Source organism: Nansenia antarctica (genome assembly GCF_963989245.1).
Source record: "Nansenia antarctica genome assembly, chromosome: 11".
NCBI classification, from domain to species: Eukaryota; Metazoa; Chordata; class Actinopteri; order Argentiniformes; family Microstomatidae; genus Nansenia; species Nansenia antarctica.
In genome coordinates this window covers 4,031,019-4,044,443 of record NC_137681.1, presented here as the reverse complement: position 1 = coordinate 4,044,443, position 13,425 = coordinate 4,031,019, and the positions used below count along the sequence as shown (strand labels likewise).

At 46.7% G+C, this 13,425-nt stretch overlaps 1 protein-coding gene across 1 annotated transcript in view; it reads right to left on the bottom strand.

Moving 5' to 3' along the window:
• The window catches only part of jakmip3 (Janus kinase and microtubule interacting protein 3), a gene marked incomplete at both ends in the record, with an annotated part of 72,380 nt that extends 63,697 nt beyond the window's left edge, over window positions 1-8,683 (bottom strand). The window contains one exon of the mRNA XM_080541890.1: window positions 8,543-8,683. Within this exon, the coding sequence (XP_080398016.1) occupies window positions 8,543-8,683 (141 nt within the window). The remainder of the gene's footprint in view (window positions 1-8,542) is intronic.
• Between the last annotated feature and the right edge of the window lie 4,742 nt (window positions 8,684-13,425).

Sequence of the window (13,425 nt, the reverse complement as noted above, 5' to 3'; positions counted from 1 at the left end):
GGCGCAAAGTCAGATCGCATAATAGCAGGGGCGCCTAGCGCACTTCATTAACATATTATGAACACTCCCACAATGAGTAATATATGCACGGGAGTCTTACGTCTTATGTGTGGGCGCCTAGCGACACCTGCATAATAGCAGTAGCGTGTATGAAGCGCATAATAAGGGTGGCGGTAGGTCTTAACCTGGCGGTGCGTCTTAATTAAGACTTAAGACGGCAAGTTAAGAAGTGCATAATAGGGCCCATACAGTACATCATCAGAGATCTCTGAGTCACTATGGACACCAGCTATAGTGCCCAACACTACGGGGACCGACATTCACCTTCACCGTGCAGACCATGCTGACCGTAACCTGACCATATGTAGCGAAGTCAGACCGTAACCCTACCGTTAACTGACCGTGCTCTGACCACGTATAGTAATGTTGTTCTGACCGTAACCCTACCGTTACCTGACCACGCTGTAACCACGGCTACCTCTCCTCTCTCTAGAGACCAGTAGTTCCTGTTTGTGGTGTTTGACTTCCTGGTTGGCGTTCTGGTGTTTGACTTCCTGGTTGGCGTTCTGATCTCCGCCTCCATTGTGAGCAACGTTGGCGCCGTGATATCCAACGTGAACGCCACTCAGAGGGGCGGAGTTTCAGAGCCACGTAGACGCCATCAAGTACTACATACATGCAGTTCAGGCACGTCAACAAGGACTCGCGTGATTGGCTTGTTCAGAGCCTGGCCAATAAGCTAAGGGCTGAGATCACTGTTAATGTACACCTGGTGACCCTGGAGAAGGTACGGACTAATGCTCACACACACACACACACACACACTGACACACACACACACACACACACTGACACACTAGCTTAATGATCTGGGATAAGATTCCCGAAAGCTTGGGAGGACTGAGATCGTCTTTCACCAGTAACCTACTTAAGATGATTGTGGTGTTATGAAGCTTTTTGGCAACTGACTCACTCGGCCCTGAGGAGAGAGGAGGCCAGCCTGATGGGAGGGAGGAGGCAGAAGCTCTCATTAAGCACTTTGAGATGCAACGTTTGCAGGAAATAAAAGTTATTATTATTAGTAGTATTATTATTATTATTATAAGACACATCAGATACACACTCTTTCCTCTCTTCCCCTCTCTGTCTCCTTCCCATAGGACCCTCTCTCTCTCTCCCTCCCTCCCTCACTCACTCTCTCTCTCTCACTCTTTCCCTCTCTCTCTCCTCTCTCCTCTCTCTTCTCTCTCCCTCTCTGTCTGTCTCTCTCTGTCTCTGTCTCTGTCTCTCTCTCTCACACTCTCTCTCTCTCACTCTCTCACTCTCTGTCTGTCTCTCTCTCTCTCCCTCTCTCTCTCTCCCTCTCTCTCTCTCTCTCCCTCTATTCTACCACCTGTCTCTCTTCATCCATCTGCTCTTCTCTCTCCCTCTCCTTCCCTCTCTTACCCCCACCCCTTCCAACCGCTCTCCCTCTTTTCCTAATCTCCTCTCCTCTCCTTCCTTATCTTAAGTCTCGCCCTAGTAACTCACACAGGTTTATTTGGGGTCATCACACTGTGTCGTAACAGAACCTGACGTGTAGCCCCGAGCCGACCACAAATAGCAGCCTGGTCTTTGTCTGAGATTACCCAGGCTGCGTCCCCCTGCTCTGGGTACGGCTACCCAGAAACAAAAACGATTAGGGAATGCTGCAGAGAAAGAGACAGAGAAAGAGGCAGAGAGTGGCCTATTCCAGGTCACAAGCACACCCACCTATAAATACTCCCCATTAGCAGCCCTCTTTACAACGCTCAAGCTGCTACTTACACACAACGACCACTAGTTGGCCGCTTGTAAATTAGCCTAGCTTCCTACACAGAAAAACTAAATAGCTTTATACTAAGCTCATCCTGAAGTGATATTGAGAATGTAAGGATACTGGGAGTGGTAGAATGCACATATCTAGGAAAAGTCATGAAAGGAGGTGTCCTGAAATTTAATGGAGTGCAAAGATATAACATGTTCTTTTTACTAAGGGGCACACAAATGACCCCTCATGGCTGATTAAGTGTTAAATGAGATTACAGATTAGGTGTCAGGTGCACTGTGAGTTATAGCTAGCGCAGAGGGCTGGAGTTATTTAGTAAAGCCGGAGGGTAAGGTAGGTAAGGTAACCTCCCCTGTGTGTCTGACGCTGACCCAGTCATCCGGAACGTTCATTAGAGCCAAACAAGAAAAAGCCACACACGTGTAAAGGCTACACAGTAGCTACACGGGAGATAACCTGGTGGAAACAGATATGTCCACAGTAGGTATATCACCTCCAGGAATGAAACATACAGGCTAGTAAAACTGTAGACAATGCTAGCTGGGGTAACCACAGGGTTCCCGGTTCGATTCCGGCCGCGGACATATCCTGCATGTCATCCCTTCTCTCTCTCTCTCAACCATCCTTCCTGTCAAATCTCTACTGTCTCTATCCTGCATGTCATCCCTTCTCTCTCTCTCTCTCTCTCACCCATCCTTCCTGTCAAATCTCTACTGTCTCTATCCTGCATGTCATCCCTTCTCTCACCCATCTTTCCATATCTCTGTCACAATAAAAGCAAAAATATGAGTGGGAATAAAATAAAAAAATCACTTAAAAAAAGAAAAGAAAATGCTAGCTAGTCGCTGACTAACACGGAGTTAACCCGTGGATGTCGCCACCACCACCACCGGGATTCATGAACTTATTTCTGTCATACATGCAGAGTATTGTCCATTGAAGGGGAAAAACAACAGGGAGTGGAACCCGTTGCCTCCGCAGACAGAGAGTCTAACATTAGACATCACAATGGCCTCATTGATGTCACAAAGTAGTGTGTCGGGGGGCAGCAGAACATCTGTAGGGCACAGCAGGACCAGGGAAAAGCCCTGAGTCAAACACTGCTGTCTCTGCTGGGCTGCCCTGCCCTGGACACAATCATTAATCACCAACCAGCGCCGGCTAGGCCCGTGTGGAATGGACTGTTTTGTTCATCGCAGGCAGTACTCAAGTTGTAAAAGAGAATCAGGGGGGATGGTGGATTTTATCATATGGGGACGATTTTAGCATCCCCACAGCGTCAGTGACTTCAGTGTCAGTGACTTGGTAAAAATGTCATTGCATGTGTGCGTGCCCCCTCCTCCCTCGCCCACAGTATTTTACTCAATATGCCCAAAACTAAATGTTGAAATAGCAGTAACACCACGTTCATTGACAAAATGACATAAGGGAAGGAAAGGGGGGATGGCAGTTTTAGAAGGGGGATGATTTTTCACCCTTTTTATTTCAGGGGGGGATGCCATCCCCTCTCATCTCCCCTCAACTCGAGTGCTGATCGCAGGTTATCTTCCCAGGGCTATTATTTGAGTCGACACTGAAACTCACAAAGCAATGAGCCTTATTCAATAGACCTATTCTAGATCTAACAGGATCAACACACATTTCTATGCATTTTGTCCGTAATCAAGGTAGCACTATACATCACAACTCTGATTAAGTGGGTAATAACATGGTAATAACCAGGCTGGTTATCGATAGTTACCGGTAGTTGCTAGTAACAAGGAAGACTTTGTTCTTGTTTTTTTATCATAAGGTTTTACTTAGTTAGTTAATTCACTTACTTAGACAAATGTACTTATTGTAAATTGCTTTGGATAAATAACTTCAATGTACATGTCATGTAACAGTAATAATAATAATAATATTATAACTTTTATTTGTATAGCGCTTTTCCTGCAAACGTTGCAGCTCAAAGTGCTCCAATCATTATATAATCATCATTTAATTATTTAGTCATTTAAAGGCAATATTAAAAAGTTGGGTTTTGGACTTGGGTTGACTTCGACATATGTGCTGAGGTTGCATCCCTAATGTAAACTGGCAGTGCATTCCACAATCTGGGAGCATAAAATTAGAAGGGTTAGGGTAGGGTTATTAGCTTTATAAACAAGCAGAAGGATCTTGAAATCTAATCTGAACTTAACAGGAAGCCGGTGTAGAGTCTCTAAAACAGGAGTTATATGAGCTCTTCTGCTTGTTTTGGTTAAAACTCTCGCTGCTGCATTTTGGACTAATTGCAGGTGGCCAACAGCTTTCTTCGGAAGACCAGATAGGAGGCTAATGTAATGTAACAGTAAGGTGGACTGTAGTTTATTGCCTTGTCATTGCCCATTTATTCTGAGCCGTAATGTAAAGTGCAGCCACAGTGGAAGTAGCCCAGTCTCTCTGCAGCATTCTGGGATTCCATCTCTGGTTGCCATGGGTGATTTAGGAAGTAGAAAACAAAAGAAGCAATGTCTACTACACTCCCTGTGTGCTGCTCCCAAACGTGACCTACAGTACCATTGAATGAATGAATGAATGAATGAATGAATGAATGAATGAATGAATGAATGGTCTTTATTGTCATTGCTATAGTACAGGTACCAAACAACGAAATTTAGGAGGGGTGGCTCCCCCGGTGCTAGGAAAGAAAAAAAACAAAAACAAAAACACAAGAAGGGAAGGAGCTGGTTTACATAAATAAAGGCTATGTACACTATCCACTATACTATACTGTACAGATAGACGACTAGGGTTGTCATATTGCACATAGTGTTATTGCACATTCATTTAAAGTGTCGCAGTTTGCAGGCTTGAAATGTACACATTTGTGCCTCAGCACTACACCTGATTGCCGTTTCAATAAAGCTTAATGATACAAACACGGATCGACCAACATTTTCTTCATCTTAAGACATGGTCTTCACCAGGTAACCGTCGTTTTTTATGATTTTTTATTTTATTTTTTAAAAGACTGAATGTTTACCGAATGCAAGAAGTTCATTATGGTCCTCTGTGGCTCAGTAGGTAGAGCGCGGCGCTAACCACGCTTAGGTTGTGGGTTCGACTCCCGCCGGGACCCTACATACTGAAATGTACGCACTCATACATACATACATTACAATGTAAGTCGCTTTGGATAAAAGTGTCAGCTAAAAAAACGGCGTATATAAGACGTACAACCCATATCAAAAAATTCGGAACACCTGTTCACAATCTACATGTGTCTAAGCCAGTTCTACCATCCATCTTTGTCCAGGCTCTGTCTGTTCTCTGCTCTCATTGGTCTATCCTGTTCTCTGCTCTCATTGGTCCATCCTGATTGATCCAGGTCACGTCTACAGAGACCAGTAGAGAGACACCGTGGTTCTCTGAGGGATAACATGGTCGATAATGACTGAGAACCAACACACCTCCAACCACATCCAACCAGCCACTGCTCTACCGGGAGGGATATGTGATACACGTATGATATCACGTATCTCCTCAACACATTCAAGACCAGACGACTCAAAACACATCTGTTCAGATTGGCCTTCGTACAGCATGGCCTGGGTCGTGACTGACACAGTCCCCCATAGCTGCCCTTTTTGTTTGTTGTGTTTCTTTTTGTTTGTTTATTATCCTGCTTCTCTTTTTTTTTCTGTACAGTGTCCTTGAGTTTGAGAAAGGTTTGCTCTAAGGCTTCACCTTAACTGCTCCTCCTGAGCACTGTGTCCTAAGACACCTGGCTTTTCCACTATACTATACCTCCCATGACTTCGACTGCCCCCCTTGTACTGTCTCTCCAGTGTCTATTAATTACAACAACAACAACAACAACAACAACAAATCTTTCTTTCTTCTTCTATCATGACAACTGCCAATGGCCCCGGGCCTGAGCTGGATTACTCTTCCTGCTAGAACTGGTGAATTGATGATTCACTTGCTTAGTCAAATGTATCGATTGTAAATCGCTTTGGAATAAGGCGTCTGCTAAATGCCAAAAATGTAAATGTAAATGTCTTAAATAAAATCTATTATTATTATTATTATCTAAAATGTAAATAACTGCATATTAAAAAGCACTGGTATATATATCACTAGTCAATAACGTGCACGTGTCAAGCTGATCGTTAGGGTCTTAATCATGTAAAACCATTTCATTCAAACAGTCTTCAGCTCACCCTCCGTCATGTCCTGTCCATTCAGGGGACTGGTTAACCACAGTAGTAGTAGAGGGTGTCTGTCTCTACCAACAGCCACACACAATCAAATGATTTTCAAATCCATAAAGGGAGCGCTGTGAATGAGTTCATCACTCAGGATGATGGAGGAGAATAAACATCCACCGCAGGTCGTAACAACAAACACAACAAACAGGCCAGGCAGTGCTAACAACCAGATAGTAGCTAGCTACCACCACCCACACATAACAGAGGACCAGAGTGCAAACAAGAGAATAATCAGACTTACACTCCTCTCCACCCACTCAATCATACAGCAACGCTCCTGTCCTCCTCCTCCCTGGTACTTCACAAACGTACCACCTGATCACCGCTTTAATTGGTTACATGAAAATCTGTGTCGGATTCCTTTTTACCATTAGCATGTAGTCACCCCACTGCCATCCGGGGCGTAGGTACAGAACTCTAAGGTGCAAAAGGGGCTCGCTTTGGCAAAAGCCTGATCCCCACAGCCATTGTTGCCTTAAATAATAGACCGACCGCGCTGAGTGTGTGTACTTGTGTATCTGTCGTGTGTAGTACTGTCTGTTGTTGTCTGTGTTATACAGTGTTGTATGTATATATGTATACTGTACAGAGGTGTGAAAATGAATTTCCCCCTTATTCCAAAGCACTTTACAACGGCCTCTCATTCACCCAGTCACACACACATTCACACACCAATGGCGGCAAGCTGCCATGCAAGGCGCCGGCCCCGCTCACTGGGAGCAATTTGGGGTTCAGTGTCTTGCCCAAGGACACCTCGACATGTGGCCAGCCGGGGCTCGAACCGCCGATCTGCCGACCTTGCGATCATTAGACGCCGGTTCGACCTCCTGCGCCACAGCCGCCCCCCCCCGCCCCTAGTTAATTATCCAACAACTCCAGCTCCTGCTGGTCTATGGTGACTGTATTCTCTCTCTCCATGGAGCTGACAACATGACATATAGACACGCCGTTAACATGAACCCTGTACCGACGGCTCTCGTCTCTCACAACAGCCACGTCAGTCACGCTGACAGCTGGAGGTCCCGTCCCGCCCTTCCAGCCCTGTGATCCGTGAGACTTCCCCCGGGGCAAGGTTCTAACCACACAGCCAACCACAGAGACCGCCCCGGTAATGGACCAGCCGCACCCATTAGCTCCTGGAACTGTCATTCAGCAGAGTCAACTGACACTGAACCAGGCTATCATACAGCCATTAGACTGACAGGGATATGGATATGGATAGGGCATATCTGTGAGGTGATGGCGTGTTACTATGTCTCCCACTGACTCGTGTGGAACTGAAACATCGCAGGAGACCATGCGGGGGGAAATGACTCACGGTTATCGAGCTATTTAAAGTGTATCGTTAACGGGTTGACGAAGGCACGGAACTCCTTTTTATCTGTGTTGCTATCCTACATGTTGCTATCCTACACTTGGTACTGTCAACCCATGCACAAATGGACTGCACTTATACAGCGGCTTATTCCAAAGCGCTTTACAACAGCCTCTCGTTCACCCGTTCACACACACACACATTCACACACCGATGGCGAGGTAGGCAAGCTACCACGCAAGGCGCGGGCCGGCCCCGCTCACCGGGACCAATTCATAGCTTTCAGTCACGTGGTTTCTTCCCTAGCAACCACCAACCTGACGGGCAAAAAGTATCATAGCAACATCGCTCAACATGGCTGCCTACTATTTAGACCACCTCACTCATGAAGAACTATCAAGATACACGACGGTGATAGGAGTGGAGGATTGACACCATTCAAATAGTGTTGGATTCCCTGTCTTCTACTCTATCCGGACACGTTGGAATTATTTTCCTAACCCCCGGAGAATCAAAGTTATTGACCTGCAAAGGGTGCCTCCTTGACCGGCTTTTCCCGTGAATAACACCGGTTATGGAGGTGGTACAAACATAAGACTATTATTGCTAAATTCACCATCAGTATACGGTCATTTTGAGCAATTAACCACCGCGCTGACACCCCGAGAAGATATACTTTTAATATGAAAATCGATCAACCGGGCGTTCACCGGCTGCTGGACGAAACTCCCAACTCCCGCTGTCAGCGAGGCGAGGGAATATTTATATCCGGGAATTCGCTCCTTGCTGTGTCCACGGTGATAGGAGTGGTGGATCGACTCCATTCAAATAGTGTTGGATTCCCTGTCTTCTACTCTATCCGGACACGTTGGAATTATTTTCCTAACCCACGGGAAATCAAAGTTATTAACCCGCAAAAAGTGGGTTTTGCCCGTGGGTTTTGCCCGCAAAAAGTGCCTTTTGCCCGTCAGGTGGGCGTTTCCACTATGCTGTGACGTCACATGAAAGCTATGAATACGGGGTTCAAGTTCAGTGTCTTGCCCGAGGACACTTCGACGCGTAGCCAGCCGGGGGATCGAATCACCGAACCGCCGACCTTGCGATCGTTAGACGGCGGCTCTACCTCCTGCGCCACGGCCGCCCCGCGGTGTTCACGGTGACGTGAAGCTACATCACCCTACCTACCTTGCTCTTCTCCTGCTGCAGTTCGATCTGGATGTCGGTGAGTTTGGCCCTCAGCTCCTCGTTGGCGGAGTGCAGGGAGGCCATGGCGTCGGCCCTCTCGCCCTTCCCCCCCCGCGACCCCCCCGGACCCTTCTTGGACATGGTGAGGCTGTACCGCCTAGCCTCCGCCTCCTCCTCCTCCTCCTCCACGGGCCCGGACCCCCTCCGCCGCAGGGACCACCTGAGCCTCGCTTAGTGTCAGCCTTCTGTTCCCCCCCCGGGGTCCTCAGCTACATCTTCTGTCCCACCTGGAATCAACAACAACAAAGACAAAGACAACAAAGACAAAGCTGATGATGGAGTTAGTAGATGGGGACCGTCAAAGGGAGGAGGCGTTAGCTAAAGCGCTCTTGGATGATGCGAGGAGATGAAGACAAGCAGGAGACCGATCATTGGACTCCACTCCCTCCCTCCAATCTCTACCTCCTCCAATCTCTACCTCCTCCAATCCCTACCTCCAATCTCTACCTCCTCCAATCTCTACCTCCTCCAATCCCTACCTCCAATCTCTACCTCCTCCAATCCCTATCTCCAATCCCTATCTCCAATCCCTACCTCCAATCTCTACCTCCAATCCCTATCTCCAATCCATATCTCCAATCCCTACCAACCAATCTCTACCTCCTCCAATCCCTACCTCCAATCTCTACCTCCAATCACTACCTCCAATCACTACCTCCAATCCCTACCGCCAATCTCTACCTCGTCCAATCCCTACCTCCAATCCCTACCTCCAATCTCTACCTCCAATCTCTACCTCCAATCCCTACCTCCAATCACTACCTCCAATCTCTACCTCCTCCAATCCATACCTCCAATCACTACCTCCAATCTCTACCTCCTCCAATCCCTGCCTCCAATCCCTACCAACCAATCTCTACCTCCAATCTCTACCTCCTCCAATCCCTACCTCCAATCCCTACCTCCAATCCCTACCTCCAATCCCTACCTCCAATCTCTACCTCCAATCCCTATCTCCAATCACTACCTCCAATCTCTACCTCCAATCCCTACCTCCAATCCCTACCTCCAATCTCTACCTCCAATCTCTACCTCCACTCCCTACCTCCAATCTCTACCTCCAATCTCTACCTCCAATCCCTACCTCCAATCTCTACCTCCAATCCCTACCTCCAATCCCTACCTCCACTCCCTACCTCCAATCTCTACCTCCAATCCCTACCTCCAATCACTACCTCCAATCCCTACCTCCAATCCCTACCTCCAATCTCTACCTCCAATCTCTACCTCCAATCTCTACCTCCAATCTCTACCTCCAATCCCTACCTCCAATCCCTTCCTCCACTCCCTAGATGGCACTGCCTATTGGCTGCTGTCTCTCTGTTTTCATTACTGGTGTTATACCATGGATATTAGAATAGAGAGCATTCTATACCATGGATATTAGAACAGTACCTTGTTTACACTGACAGCAACAAATCTGACAACAAACAATGGTGCTAATGGGTGCAGATCAGTGCAGTGTAGTATCAGAATGGCTGAATGCTTTCATCAACCCATCGTGTCATTTCTAGTGTAACACTAGCACACTAACACTACGTTGCTAACACTTGTCAGGTGTACGAGACTTGACGCACACCACTTGACAGAAGGAGCCTCTTGCCTACTTGCCTGAGAAGATTGATATGCCACCCGCTTCGTTGGTACTTGGGTATGATAGATGATAGGAATGCATCTCTTCTCTCACCTCTAATGAGGTGCAGAGAGAGGGTAAGGAAAGCGACGTCATGCTGTGACATCAGGAGACACCGTGAGTGAAAACCAGCAGCTCTTAACACTAGAGCAGCCGTGCCTTTTTTAATTACTAAAAGAGCCGCCTGGGGGGTCAAATCTCATGACCCCCTCTTTACAATGCTCAAGCTGCTATTTACACACAAGGCCCACTAGTTGGCCGCTTGTAAAGAAGCCTGCCGCTTGTAAATCAGCTTATCCTGATGTGATGTTGAAAATGTAAGGATACTGGGTGGTAGAACGCACATATCTAGGAAAAGTCATGAAAGGAGGGTCCTGAAATTTGATCGAGTGCAAAGATATTACAAAAAAATTACTCACAGGGTCAAATGATCCCTCATGAGTGACACATACTATTTTGAATTGGAATGCTAAATGCAATTATTTCAAGGCTGATCCAAGTTGCTTTTTACATCAACAGTATATCCAGGTATGACCAGCTAGGTTTGTTAGCATGCTTAGCATGTAAACCAGCTCCTTTCCCTTCTTGTTTTTTTAGTTTTTTTTTCTTTCCTAGCACCAGGGGAGCCACCCCTCCTAAATGTCGTTGTTTGGTACCTGTACTATAGCAATGACAATAAAGACCATTCATTCATTCATTCATTCATACATTTGCTTCTCTTATCAAGCCTCTTGGTTGGATTTACTGGACACTTGCTCGCTAGGCTGAACGTAGCCTTACTGAAACACACACACACACACACACAGACAGACAGACACACAGACACACAGACACACACACACACACACACACACACACACACACACACACACCTAGGCTGAACGTAGCCTTACTGAAACACACAGGCACTGTGTCATGTGTCTGAGACATCCAATACATGTTTCTGAACCACAACTCTCCAACCGAACAGCCCCACAGTGTGAATTATACATGGGCCTGTCCAGCCTCTGGTCCAGCCTCTACCAGACAAATCCCAAGACGACAGGTGAAATTCTGTTCAAATTCACGGGTTAAGTGTCGACCACGTAACCGCAGGGTTTGCGGTTAGATTCCGGCCGCGGACATATCCTGCATGTCATCCCTTCTCTCTCTCTCTCTCTCACCCATCCTTCCTGTCAAAATCTCTACTGTATCTTTCAATAAAAAGAAAAATATGAGTGGGACTGCCCCACTCAGACAAAAATAACTTTAAAAAAATTATATATATACAGTCAAGAACCAAATGTCACCAACCTTGTTTGGTATACTAAATCACAGCGTTGCTTACATACAATATAGTCCGTTTAGGCAAACATGCACCAAATCACACCATAACAGAGAATGAAATTATTTAAAAAAAACTAAAAAACACAATACACCTTCAAAACTATTGAAGAGGCAGCTTAATCAACACACAAACAAAGTGTATCCTGTTTGTTTTGCCCTGTAAAGAAGTAAGGGGTTAAACAGTGAATAGTCTGGTCTGTACTTCTCTCTGGACCCTCTCCTCGCAGCACTGCCTCCCATCCATCACTGAGCTAGCAGGAACAGGAGAGGGACTGAGGGAGGGAGGGAGGGAGGGGAGTATAGCGGAGAGGAGAGAGAGAGATAGAGACCCAGAGGGAGGGAGGGGAGTATAGAGAGTCAGAGGGAGGGAGGTAGAGGAAAAGGAGAAAGAGAGGGAGGGAGGGGAGTATAGCGGAGAGGAGAGAGAGATAGAGACCCAGAGGGAGGGATAGAGAGTCAGAGGGAGGGAGGTAGAGAAAAGGAGAGAGAGAGAGAGAGAGGGAGGAGGAGGTATAGAGAAAAGGAGAAAGAGAGAGCGAGAGAGGGAGGAGGAGGGAGAAAAAGAGACAGGGAGGAGAGATGGAGACAGAGAGAGCATGCAGTTTATAAGGAGAGAGGGAGGGAACAAAGGGAGGGAAGAGAGGGAGGGAGGGGAGGGAGAGATGTCTGGTTCAGCTTATTATTCACTTGAGAACCTTTCTGTGACAAGTGAGAAATTATGCGTGACCCTCCATCGCTGTAATAACTATGATAGTGTGAAATATAGGCCAGGATGAGTGATAACGTCTCTCTGAGTCAGGGGAGCCAGTGGGAATATCTCTCAAATCTCAGCAGTGTTACTACTGACCACGGAGGAAAACCATTCTGAATACTCAATGACGTAGTGATGTAACAAAATGTGATGTATTATATTCATCTGAACTGACTGTCAGTGTTTCTAAGAAGAAGCAGTTTCACTTTCACCCCCGCCCTAACAATTAGAGTAACGACTTGAAATAGGCCAACACCGATTCAACGCGATGGCACAATTAAGCTGAAACCTTTCTTGGACCCGATTCTGTCTTTCTGTCGGACTGAATGAAGTTGTAATATATTCCCCTATGCTTGGCTACTCCACCACTGTGTCCCAGAGTGGCCAGTCGTCTTGCTATAACTTAGCCCACATAACAGATGTGACTGCTGCTCTCTTTCCCAAGAAAGGACGAACGAGGATGTGAGCTGCACACTAATGACGGTGAGAACAGCCACCACCTTCCCTCAGAGACAGACAACTCCCCAGAGACAAGCACTAAGTACTCGACACATCTGTAATAGCTTTGTCATAAACATCACCACATTAGTATTCAAAAATTAAACATTAAATCTGTTAATGTTAAGCGTGTTCATGTAATGTAACGCCAAGAAAGACATGAATTGTGATTTGTGTGGGTGGTTTCTATACACAGGCAATGGGATGTATTGTAATGTTTCTAGATATGTTCTGACCAGGCCTGTGCAAGCTGAAGCAGCATTCTTTTAGATGACCATCTCTCTCCCTAGGTTACGCACAGTGACCAGTCTGCTAGTTTTATATCCACTTAATGGTAAATGGACTGCACTTATATAGCTTTTAGTTTTATCCAAAGCACTCTTATTCACCCATTCGGCGGCAAGCTACCATGCAAGGCGCCAGCCCGCTCATTGGGAGCAATTTGGGGTTCAGTGTCTTGCCCAAGGACACTTCGACATGTGGCCAGCCGGGGCTCGAACCGCCAATCTGCCAACCTTGCGATCATTAGACGGCGGCTCTACCTCCTGCGCCACAGCCGCCCACTGACAGCTGTGTAAGCAACCGACTAAGACAAACGTCTAAATCACAAACAGA